Source organism: Notamacropus eugenii, chromosome 1 (genome assembly GCF_028372415.1).
Source record: "Notamacropus eugenii isolate mMacEug1 chromosome 1, mMacEug1.pri_v2, whole genome shotgun sequence".
NCBI lineage: Eukaryota > Metazoa > Chordata > Mammalia > Diprotodontia > Macropodidae > Notamacropus > Notamacropus eugenii.
In genome coordinates, this window is record NC_092872.1 from 733,797,682 (window position 1) to 733,811,181 (window position 13,500).

Genomic DNA, 13,500 nt, shown 5'->3' on the forward strand with positions numbered 1-13,500 from the left:
TGACGGATTGAGAGTTAAAAGGCCACTTCTTGTGTAGAACCTTGGATGGTTCCTTGACACTACGGCATCTGCAGTTTCTCAAGAGTAAGATGGAGTGGTGAGACTACTTGAACTTGAACATCTATCTCTTCCATCTCTATAATCTGTCATCCTTTGATATATAAACCATACAAAAATGTTGGCTTCTTTTTTTAATGTTATGATTGTCCACCAGATGTCAGTGTGAGGCAAAGAATGCTATGCCATATCTGTGCTACAATTCATTCACTGGGAGTGGTTTAAATAGAGGACATTTTTCTAGTATTTAGAAGTATATGGCTATATATGTTTATTGATATGATGTCACAGGAGGCAATTTCACAGGAAGCAGATAAGTAATGACTTACTGGCTGACTCACCCTGTCAGAAAAATGCAAAAATATGTTTCCATAAAACTTGTACAAAATGCCTGATCGATGGATAATTTATCATTTAAAGTTAAAGAAGAAAAGTTAAATGGGAATATATATCACTAGCACTGGTTAATTTCCATTTTTTCATCCAGATGGAAGCCCTGTCTGGTTTGGGATTCTAGTAAATGGACATTTCAGTAGTTAATAGATAGAAATTGCTGATTTGGGGGTTCTCCTTTTGGAAACTGGATTTATCATCACTTAGCACATAGAATTGAACCTTTTATAGAAAATATGGTAAATAAAAATAGACAATAAATGAACAGAAGATAATTTTAATACTTCATGAAAAAGATGGATAAGAAAGTAGCATCATCATCTTTTTTTTTTAATAATATAAGCTCCCCAGAGCAGAGATTGCATCATTCTTTGTCGTATTCCTAGCACCTATTAATGTCTGGCAAACAGTAGGAGAAAAATAAACATCTGGAGAGCAATTTACTAATTCTACTATTGTGTTCTAAGACATTAATCCTTTATCAATGTGGTAAATGGTCAACTTACATGAGCATAGGAGTTCCAGCACTGTGACATCATCAGGCTAATATCCATGACTTTGCTAATGGTCGTCCTTGCTAGATGTCCACTCCTATCTCAAATCCAAATGCAATGCTTACCTCCCCCCCTGCCCAAGAACTATTCTGAAATGTGTTGGCAAACATGGCATGTTACTAACCACAACCTAATGAGTATCACTAACAAAGTGATTGTCTTATCTCCCCCCCAAAAATATTCTCAATCTACTGGCATTTTGATGATGAAGACAATTGTTATAACACTCTCACAAAGTGGTTCGGTTAAGAAACAATTAATGATGTTGTCCATTTGGGTCCTATTTTAAAATTCAGGCAGCCTGGATTCTGAGCAGTTCTATCACTACTAACTGGTTCAAAATTCTATGAAAACATTTATTCCCTCTTTTTTTATGATAGCCATTCAACTACATGAAAAAGCTACTAAACGAAATCATCTGTTTAGAATTTGTCATTTAGAATTAGTTTTCCTTTTAGATGATTCATTTAGATGTCTCTTGTTCCTAAGACAAATCTAATAATGAATGACAAAAGTATCCACATTAAAAAAAGAAACTGAAGATACGGTAGTAATAAAAAACCATCCTAAATGAGGAAAGTTAACTTCCTGAGCTTTCTCTGGAAACAGAATAATTCACATTTTGTAGAAATGCAATAATATAAATCGTCCACAAAACCAAGATTTGGAGTCCTATAAAAGCCTTGAATACATAAGACCCATGCTTTATTCATTTGTGAAGAATGGATGTTTTCACTTTCAAAAATGACCAGATGAGAGCATTGTATAACCTGGGGGCTTGTGAGGAAAACACAGGTATAGAACTCTGAGGACTTTTAAAGAGATTCAAAGCATTAAGATACTTAATATGTAGCTATAATTATAGCAATCTCACACTTAATGCAATCTTGAGTTTATGAATGCATGTAAACTAGTGAGAGGCATTTTCTAATACCCTCATACAATCCTTCCTCCTGGTCTCCAGATCATTATCTCTTTCTCAAGAAATTTTCTTCAGGTTCTGGATTACAGTCTCTTTTCTTTATACCCCAGGGGTTGACATTTCCTCCAATATTCTGACTTCTCCGTTAATGAATCTCTTTCTCACCTATGATCTCCACCCCACCCCCAGCCCCAGACTCACTCTTTGTGATACCACCATCTCCCGTTTGTTCAACTATCACGCTCTAGGCAGCTTACTCATAGATTTCTATATCTAGCTAGCTTCTCTCTTCTGAATTGTAGCTCTCCATCTATACTGCCTATTGGGAATCTCCAACTAAATGAACTGAGAGTAGGCATTTCAAACACAATATCTGCAAAATGGAGTTTATTTTCCTTTCCATAAAACCAACCAAGTCTTCTGCATCCTGTTTCTATGAGGGCGATATCATCCTTCCAGTTACTCAAGATCTGGCAAGATCTTCATTTTCTCCTTCTCTCTGATTCTTCTCAAACCATCAGTTGTTAAATATCGTTAATTCCCCTTTCACAATATATCTCACATCTCTCTTCTTCTCTGTACTCAGACATCTACCACCACAGGTCAGGCCCTCCTTTACCTCTTACCTAGATTATTTAAGTTACCTTTAATCAGTTTCTCTGCTGTCTCTCCCCTCTCTGATCCATCCTCCCAAACACCTGCCTGACACAGACACTTCACTATGAAACAAAGCAAAACAAGACACTCCATTGACCACCTATTATCTTTAACATAAAACATAAACCCCTTGCTTCAGCTTTGAAAGTCCTACACAATCCCTACAGTCCACACTCCTGGGCCTGTTATGGAACAGTCTGTGTTGTGTTATACCCACCACAGTGCTGTCAATCTGGCCTTCTTAAGATTCCTTGCACACAATATCCCATTTACCTTTTCAGAACCTTTGCCCTCATACATGGAACATATTCTCTCCTTATCTCTTTTTCAAAGAAGCCCCAGCTTCCTTCACAACAGAGTCTGAGTTCTCTTCCTCCCGCCCCACCCCACCCCACCCCCATGGTCTCTCCCTAGAAATTACATATTTAAAATTTTATAATTATATATTGAGTATTATATATTATATCAATGGATCATAATATTTCATGTAGAAGTCATGTAATATGTAAGCACATATAATTGTTGCATAATACAGACTATCATTATATAATTGTTATATAATAATATAACTGTGTGTTTATGTGTTCATGTTGCCTCCTCCCCTGCCTTCCTTGAGTGCAAGGATTGTTCCAATTTTCCCTTTGTATTTTCAGCACTTCCTCTGGTGAATGATGTATTCCACATGTTCAATCCATATAAAATTTAATCCCTAGAAACAGAGGTCAGATTTTGTTTTATCTTAAAATAGAGAGGGAGAAAGCTATCATGATTCTCTCAAGTTTCTATAAAAAAGGCTCACATAGGATGGGACAGGGGAGAATGAAACTGGCTTCTGATCTCCAGATCACTAACTCTGTTGTATTCTTGCAGCATAGTGAGGATTTGTAATGAGAAAATCTGTGAGTGCAACACGTCTGATTTTCCCAGGGGTCTCCATTGGGGAAAGAATTTTCTGGAAATGAGATCTGATGAAATCTGTTCTAAGTTTCTATCTGATGGCTTAAAGTATATAATAATGTACTCCTCCTCCTTCCCAGTTTCTAATCCTCTTAAATATATATTAATCTAAGATTCACTTTGATAGGTCAGTCATCCTCTCCCTCCCCACCCTCATGTCACTTCAGAAGTTGCAAAGACACTGGACTGAAATGAACAATTTTGAGCTGCCACATTTTTGACAGAGTCTGATTTTTCATTTGATTACCAATCATTTTCCTTTTTGCTATTTTAGCACCAGGCTCTCATATGACAGTTTCCATTCATTAAACCACTGCTTTTCTCTCATTTTTTCACTTCAGAAATCACGATGTTGAATTTAGATGTCTAGCCATAATAAGTGTCAGAAAACAGGTCACCAAGTCCAAATTACATTGAGATTATCAGGCTGCAAACAAAGCCAATGTTTCAGAAAAATAGAGGGTAACAATGAGCCTTTACTTGGATTGTGATGTGTAACTATCAAGCTAGAAATCAGTCAATGGCATTATACAACAGAAGGTAACAATTTTATGCACATTTGATTACTGATATACCATTTTTTCACATTGAATTTTGGGGCATCTTAGTTATGACAATCTGAAGGGAAATAGATCAAAGATACATTTTCATTTTTGTAGATAGAAAGGAAGCACATTAGTAAGTAACATCATTAATATATCTGGATTTGTAGTACATTATTTATTGTCTGCCATAGCATTTAAAGTATTTCCATTTTAAAAATATAGTATTTTAAAGATATGCTTAATTTATTGATGTGTTTTATACTTTGCAATTGAATGATCTCTTTCATTTGGAGATCTCAATGCATTCTACTCATTTAAATCTTGATTGCATTGATGTTATTAGCATGCATAAAATGTCCATTCAATAGAATAATACATTATGAGAAAAGTGATAGCAGGAAGCTTGAATTCATTTCAACCCCAGGAAAAGGGAGCGAGTTAATAATAATCCTAGGAATAGCACTCCGAAATTGAGCCTGAGGTGTGTGCATTCCAATTTAATGCTACACTACAAGATTGATAGAGCACATCAAAGAATCCCTAATGTGGTTATATGGCACTGGCAAATTACAGGTCTGCTCTGAACTGATGAAACTTGGTGATTTTGTTTTTCAATGAGGGAAATGTTTAAAAACCACAGGTAAGAATTTTCTAGTATATTTGTTAGTAGATGTAAGGGAAGAGCTTGAATGGGTTAATTACATCCTACCTGTGGCATTCTAATATTTGACTATTGTTTGTGAGAAAATTTGTGAATTCAGTTGGATCTCTTGAGGGATGATAACTGTAGAACTGTATTCTACACAAAGTAGAATAAATAACTCTTTAACTGTATGACAGCAAAACTAGCAACGAGAAAGGTAAATAAAATGCTGAACTAGATAACAATAAAAACCAAAACAAAAGGTTACATAAAGGAGTTACATGGTCTGACACCCAACATGTAGGCTCCCATGACTTTATGTACATGTCTATGTTGGCATTATTAATTCACACATGGTTAATTATTCTCTCCACAACTAGTTCATATTCAAAGTAAAATATGTCTTCTCACATTAAAGAAAAAAATGTCTCTGACTATATCTTCAGGTTAGGAAGATCTATGTTCATATTCTACCTCAGAAACTCACTAGATGTGTAACCCTGGGCAAGTTACTTCCTTAGCTACAATTATCGCCCCAAAATGGATGATCCCAGAATCTACATTGCTATCCACTCAACAATCTACTATCTATAAAGTAAAGGCAGATTGTTGGTGTAACCCATTGGGTTCAGAAGACCTACGTTTATGGCCCACCTCTGACATATACTAGCAAGTTACTCAACCTTTCAATGTGATTGTGTAACCCCATTTTTACAAGTGGCCAAAAAGTGCTTCACAATCCTTAACACTTGATATAAATTGAAAAATCATTTCTTTTTGTTCTTTCTGTTTCCACTGCCAACATCTTGGTTAAAGCCTTCATTACTCAGGGCTAAGATGACTATGACAGCAAACTAACTGGCTTCCCCACTTATAGTTTTTCATGATTTAAATCTGTTCCACAGAATGCAGCTGGATCAATCTCCTCTGCTTTGAGAAAAAGTTCTACACTCCTCCAGTCTAGCATTCAAGAGGAGAGATGTGGATGTGTATAAAACGGTGGGTTCACACTAAACTTTCCTTCCAGTTCTAAATTCCATGATTTTATGCTATAGCCAAATAAGATTTCTCAGCAATCTCCAAACACCATGACCTCCTTCCACACCTAAATCTTTGCTTATGCTCTCCCCTTCTTCTGAAGGACTAACGCCCTCTTCACTCTGGTCCATCCCTACACCCTTAAGATTTAGAGGAGCACAGAATTTAGAATTGGAGATCACAGAAACACTAAAATCACAGAAATTCACAATCCAAATACACAGGCAACAAGGTGGATGGAGTGCTGGGCTATAGTCAGGAAGACCCAAGTTCAAATCTGGGCTCAGATTCATATTTGCTATATGACCCTGGGCAATCGATTGAAACCTTTCTAGGTCTCAGTTTCTTCATCTGTAGAGTGAGGATAATAAGAGGTCCTAACTTTCAGAGCTATGGTAGGGGCAAAATAAATCTATGCAAACCTTAAAGTGCTATACAAATGGTAGCTGTTATTATCCCTAAATCAATCTACATTACAAGGTATTCAACTGGTCATTCAGATTCTAACTGAAGACCAACTACCTCCCAAAACAGTTCAATCCACTTCTGGCTAGCTGAATTGTTAGAAAGAGTCCCACCACCATCACCGCTCATAGAAGACCTTCATTTATCCATTTCCAGCTTTAATTGACTGCTCCTAGTTTTGACCCCCAGGGTCAAGCAGATCAATAGCCGTTTTTGGCATTTAAAGTCAGTTAAGATGATTCTTTTCTTCCTGACTCTATATTGCCAATTTCATCAACTAATCCTCCTATTACATGGATTCAGAGCCCTTCACTATCCTGGCCATTCTCTACTTTATCTGATCCATTGCTAAGCTGCAGAATCTGAAAGTGCCACAGTGTTATAAAGGAAGCATACCAAAGGATTTTTTACCTCCTTATTCCTGGAAGCTATTTTTATTTTATGTAGCCCAAGACCACCTTAAAATTTTGGCTGTCACATCATTCTGCTCACAAATATTGCTTGTGGCTCATTAAGAGCCCTGGCTCTTCCTCACACAGCTATGCCTTCCCTCTCTTCTACTAGTGACATTGAATTTTTAAACCTAACTGTGAGACATTACATTTTTTTTCCCTTTTAAATTTCATCCTATTATTAGATTCAGCCAAATGTTCTTGGTGATCAAGATCATATGGATATTAAGTAACAACTGGGATTCAAATCAAATCCTCCGAGAGAAATGATTATTTATCTTTTATGTTAATAACCAATTATTGAATTAGGACCAAGGTTTTTCCCCTCTTATTTACTCATTCCCTATAGGCTATTAAATCAGTGTTTGAATGGCAAAGTTGATGAAGAAATGAAATCTTGGGCAGACACACCCTACTGGGAAAATTCAGATCTGTTCAAAAGTAAAGACATTTTAGTTTAGGTGAATTGATGGATTCCATCCCATTCTGTTTTACTCTACTTCCGAATAGAACTAGATTCCACTTTTGCTTATATTATCTTAAATGAGGGGATATAGGTATAGATAAGTCTCTTTTACCAAGATTGGGTAATCAGAATCATATGCTCCAGACCCTCCTTAGAATAAGCCCCATCTCTCATTATAATATTCATTCTCTCATTACTTATTAACCAATCAAAGTTGATTGCCACCCCAAAGAAAACCCACTCTTCCAAAAGCATATAAGCATTGACTGAGTTCCAAGAAGGGTCTTTGGCATTTGAGAGTGAGACTGACCCCTTTTTAATTATCCACTAGTATGATTAATAAAATGACAGAAAATTTACCTAGAAAATTTCTTGAACTTTTTTATATATCCCACTAAAAATCCAATGCAACTTCTATTAAACCACCATTTCTTTAAAGATCTCTGCTTGAATGTCCCTCCTGTAAGCCCCAGATGCAATTTATTTATAATATTTAGAATTACTTTTCTTTATTTCTTGTTACTCTAGGCTTAGATGTATAATTATCTATGTGCCTATTTTATTCCATTTATTATGCATCAAGGTTGTACCCAGCAGAGATCATGCTTAATACTCCTTTGTGGTCCCCACAACACCTACCATACTGCAACAATTGCAGACTGAAACTGACTATATATTTTTAGTCTTGCAAGTGGATAGTTTAACTACCTAGATTTGGACACACTAGGTTTGCAAAACAAATTATCATCTATGGTGTTTTGCACATAATAAACATAGCAAATGTCTAGTGAATTAAAGTGAAGATAGACCTTTAAGATCAAGTTGAAAGGTCATCTTTCCTTGAGGTTCTCATTGCCAGACAACTGGGAAAGGGAGAGGCACATGGCCTAGTCATAACTGTGTTTGACTTCAATAAAAACAAAGCAAAACATGAAAAGATGAAAAGAATCCTTTACCCTTGTGCCAAGTCATGCTGTGCCTCTCCATGTCCTCGCATGTCATTTCTGACAATGAGACAAACCTCTAGAACATTAGCTCTTCACCAAGAAAGGTAGTACCATATTAGATTTCTGTTGGGCCATGATTATGGACCATTAATGTTCATTATTTCAAAGTCTGCTAGAGTGTGTAAATCCTTCCTTAGTGCTCTGGAGTTGTATAAAACCAGAAACAGTTTTGATAAAGTTAATGTGACTTGCAGGGATGTTTTAAATAATATCAGTATTAATTGAAAAGAAATAATTTATTTGATAGTATTTTGTTCCAATCCCCCCCAAAAAAATTTCCCAGTGGAAGGCAGGATTGCTTGTGCATGCCATTGTGATACTCACATCAAACTCATTGAGGGCAGCCGCCAGCTCCCCAATGCCAGTGTGCCCTTTGTTTTCATCAGTGGGTGAAGTAGCCTGAGCTGCATTTGAAATGCCAGCGATCGCTTCCTGGACTTGTTTGAACACGTAGTCCCTATTGGCCCTCGTGGCAGCCACATCTGGGTGACGAAGAAATGCTTGGGATGCTGTGTAGAGCATAGTGGCATTCTTCTTCAGAGCCCCTCGGGCGGCGGCCATCTCATCCCTACAGTGAGGGTCCTTCAATTCCTGAAGAAAGGAAACATGGAGACATACCATAAATATATATGTTTGTTTTCAAAAGCACTTGGAACCACAGAGTGAAAAGGACTCTTCAAGATCATCAACTCAATGGGCCTTTATGTCATACATGAGGAAACAAAGGCACAAAATGGAAAGTCACACCCTTCGCATCACATAGGGAGACAGCAGCAGAAATGAGACCCCCTTTCATCTATACAAAAGGAGGTGCAGAATAATAACACAATGAGTTTATGGCAGGCTCCTCAGAGCTACTTTGCCTCCCCTTTTAAATAGTTTTACTTTCAGAAAGACTTGGCATCCCTGACAGTTCAATTCTTAGACTATTTGACAAAAAAACGATTCCAATGATTAGGAAATCAATGTCACCCTGGAGCCAACAGAAAAGCTATTTGTGGGTAATCCTTAAGAGAGTAATTAAATCTCCAGAAAATACTCTCCCCATTTGAAGAGAGAATGCTGATGGAGAGCTGGTCCCTAGTGGCCAGTTGGGGTTAGGAAGCAAAATCTCCTCTGTGGGTGAGGGGATAGAGATGGAAGGCAGAGATGTTCCCATGGTAAAAATTTCATACGTGTAGAATTTTTTTGACAATATAAAACTGCAGTCTCAGAGGTGGAAGAGACATTTGTAGCTGCTTAATTCACTTAAGAAATAAATAATTTACCCACTAGAAAAACAACTCCCTACTAAAACAAATAATCATTCCACCTTTGCTTGAAGACCACCAGCAGGGAAAGGAGAGGTAGAATGTAAGCTCCTTAGAACTACTGTAGGCCCAATACCTGGCTCTGTGACCTGGCACAAAGCACCTGCTTACTGAGATGAACTGAACTTCCCCTGGGCCAATCCATTCCACTTTGGGAGACCTGGAATTATTAGGAAATGTTTGCTCCCTGTAAGGCTAAATCTATACCTCTGCAAGTTCAAAAAAACCCCTTTATTCTGTACCTTCAGACTGAGCAAGGCAAGTCTGATCCCTTTTCTAGGTGGCACGAGAGACAGAATCAGGAAGATCCAAGTTCAAAATAAACCTTAGATTTTTATTAGGTGTGTGATCCTGAGCAAGTTGCTTTAGTGTCATTTTCCTAATCTGGAAAGTTGGGATAATTATAGCACATGCCTCATGGTGTTGTCAGTAATGAGATCACATCTGTAAGGTGCCTTGCAAAACTTAAAGTCCCATAGAAATAAAGGCCACTACCTCCACCACCATTATCATCAATTATCCATTGAAAAGTTCTTTCCAACATGTTAAGGCTATTTTCATGCCTCCCTGCTATCTTTTCTCTTTTGTAAATTAACAATTCTCAGGCCTTTCAACTAGAATATTCAGAAAGCCGTCCTATGCTAGAGATTTTTCTAGAGGCATGCCCTCATCTGGTGAACGACAGGAGGGGGATGTACCGAAATGATTTCTAGGCATCAAATTCAGTCTGAGAAATGCACATGAGATCTGCTGACTACGCTAGGGGCTTCTGACTGTGACAAGAAATGATTATCAAATGATCAAGCATCTGTTTGCCTGTCTTTGATCACCAAGTCCAAATGGATGGCATCCAGCAGTATCGAGCAAGCTTGAACTGTATATTTGAGCTCAAGAAATGGATGGATGTATAGCAAGGCACAGTCATACACTTACCTCACATAATGAATTCTCAAGTAGCTGAAAAAGGACATGAGAGGAGATCCTGAACAATCTGTCATCACTATCACACCTATACTTTTAACCTGCATTCATGTGATTAAAAGTGAGGGAGGTCAGTCAGAGAAGACAGTGCGTGCACATGTATGTGTATGAGTGGCTCTCTCTGAAAGCATCCCACTGGAGGATGTTCTTAGCCTCTGAGAATGACATAGAAGAGGACAACCCTATGTACTCTTGCACAAGACGCTGTTGTGTTTGTTTGTTTGTCTGTAAGAAAGCAAACTGAGCTGAAACTACTATAGTTCCTGATCCAGTTAGGCAATTCTTAAGAGTCTATTATTATCATATAAAAATGATTAGCTCTATCATTTTTTTCTTGTGACTTAAAAGGTCTGTTAGGCAAGCACAATATCACACATAATATAAAACCACTATTATCAGTATTTCATTTTTTCCCCATGTGTTTCCATGCTGATGTTAATGGGGAAGATAGGAAGAAACTCTTCTTTTGAAGAAATCTTGGGAAACTCATATCCTCTTTCAGAGCCTCGGTTGCCTTATTTGCAAAACTGAGGGGCCTGGAGGAGACAATCACTCAGAATCATACAATTTTAGAACTGGCTAGACTCAAAATCCATCTAATCCAAATCATTTCTGTGAAAGAATCCACTTTGTAATGGATCCAACCAGTGCTCATCTAGCCTCTGCCTGAAGACCTCTGACAAATTAACAAAACATTAACTGAGTATGAATTATATAAAAATACAAAAGAAGGCAATGAAAGAAGTGCTAACACTAACATCTATTCCAAGCTTTCAAGCCATGTCTTATGTTTAAGAAAAATAACCTGGCTAACATTCAAATACTCAGGGTCCACAGCTAACCAAGATTCATTCATTAAGGACCTATTGTGTGCCAAGTACTGGGTTACATGCTGGGAATACACATCCAAAAATGAGACAATTCCTACACTCAAGGACGTTATACCCCAACAGAGGGATAGAACACATACAAGTGAGGAGAGGCCAGGGAAGGGAGTTGTGTTCTAAACAGTCACCAGAAATTTAAGTGAAGCCACAAGGCAAGGATTGATCCATTCTTTCAATAGCATTGGTAGTATTCATTTAAGTACTGTTCTTAGAGCAAGAATTAAGAATTGGGAATGGTGTTGGGGGGGCGGTGTTAACATCTGAAGGCAAGCTGCATTCCATGATGTCTTGGTGGATGGCAGGATATGATGGAAGCATGATCTGGAATAGCCTAAGGATAACAGTTAATATTAGTTTTCACTCACTTATACACTAATCAAAATTGATCATCTAAGTCAGGAGCCATCGTCCTAGATTTTTATGGAACATGGAGTTGGCTAAGAAGAAAGATATTTTTCATTTGTATCAGAATATAATGATTTTCTTTTGAAACTTCATTGGACAAGAGTTGATAAAGCAATGATCTCAAATATCAAAAATTGCTCCTGAAACTGACACAAGGAAGGGGCTTCAAATCAAGAAAAACATTTGGCAAATCTTAGGTAGTATGCCAAATAAAAAAATAACCTAGGATTACATGAAATCTAGCCATTTTCCTCTCTTCTGAAATTTCACGTTTCCTCACCTGCTGTCTTCTGGCAGCTACGTAGTTCAATTTCACCATCTCTTTTCCAAATTCCTTAAAGCGATTTGCAAGGTCTTGCTCATTTGTAGCATTTTTCACTGCTTCCAGAGCTTCTTCAACCTAAAATTTAAAAAAAAGGCAAAAGCATTAAAGCTCAAAGATGTCGAAGGTAAAATAACATTATTTAGGATTGTGCTATCATAACATTTTAAATAAACTTTCCACATTCATGCAAATGTTCAGAATATGTGTGTGTGTGCATGTGTGCATGTATATGTGTAAATCTTCCCTGCCTACCACAAGAAGGAGGAGGAATCACTGTTGAATTTTTATTAAATATCAATGGAATTTGAAAGAAAAAAGTAAAGTCACTCAATTGAATTCTACCAGAATTTATTAAGTCCCTAATGGGGTGACAGACATGCTCTCATCCTAGGTATCAGCCCCTCATCCCAACAATTCCTAAATCTGCTCTATTCTTATGTCAATACCTCACAAAATGTCCCCTCAACTCTGTGCTCATGGCCCTGAACTGGAGCAAGTAAGTATGACGTCCCCCAGGAATACTAAAATGGCTTCTTAACTGCCAGCATTTAAGGTCTTCTACAGTCTGATTTTAACACTGTTTACACAGTGAGAGGTCAGTCAGTATTATTCAAGAAAGAAGTGATTCTCAAAACGTAGAAATTTATTTTTGAACCACCAACCTGAGCTAAACAAGTCAATTTTTTACTGGAATAGAATCAGGATATGGAATATTTAGGTCAAGTCATTGCTATAAAACGTAATATTTGTATATCTTTGAGAAAATCAACTAAGCCTTTTCAATTTTTGAAATGTATAAATTGAGAATTATGATACGTCTGCCACATTTCTCACAAGGCTGGGGTGATTGTTTTTAATTGTGGAGGATATCATTACCATGAAATCATTGCAAAATGAATTGGCCTGTTGGTTACTTCCACCATAAAAAGGCAAGAACGAGCTAAAATCAGACTGTGCAGCATTGTTAAACTTTCCAAGCAGCAATGACTTCTCAGAAATTGGGGGAGGCTACAGCCCTAAGCTTGATGGATTGTTTTGTTGACTATCTCTACTTTTGAAAGACACAGAGAAAATGTTAATAATGCAGAATAAACTTAAAATTGTATCTTGTATATATGTATAGATTTTTTTTCTTAGAGAGCGAGTAGTTAAACATTTTTCAGCCTCCTGCAGTTAAGTAACTTCATTTGCATAGGTGCAGACTTACAGAGAGACCACAACGGAGTGCTAGCTAAGACAGAAGAAAACATCTCCTCCAACCACTCTCCTCATGCCACACACCCACATCCAAATGCATTGACTCCTGCACCTACATGCTGTATACACACCCATACCTATGTGCATAAGCTGGACGTACACAAACACCCGTACACACACTGCATTTTATAGAGTTCATGAAGCAATAAGACACTGGCCACATAGATTTTGATGGAAAA

At 37.3% G+C, this 13,500-nt stretch overlaps 1 protein-coding gene across 3 annotated transcripts in view; it reads right to left on the reverse strand.

The window, feature by feature from the left end:
- Window positions 1–13,500, reverse strand: part of CTNNA2 (catenin alpha 2) — a 1,515,416-nt gene that overhangs the window by 1,004,871 nt on the left and 497,045 nt on the right. For all 3 annotated transcript variants that reach the window (XM_072637016.1, XM_072637013.1, XM_072637014.1), the window contains exons 5-6: window positions 12,020–12,139; window positions 8,481–8,747 (exon numbers count right to left, since the gene is read on the reverse strand). In XM_072637016.1, the coding sequence (XP_072493117.1) occupies window positions 8,481–8,747; window positions 12,020–12,139 (387 nt within the window). The remainder of the gene's footprint in view (window positions 1–8,480; window positions 8,748–12,019; window positions 12,140–13,500) is intronic.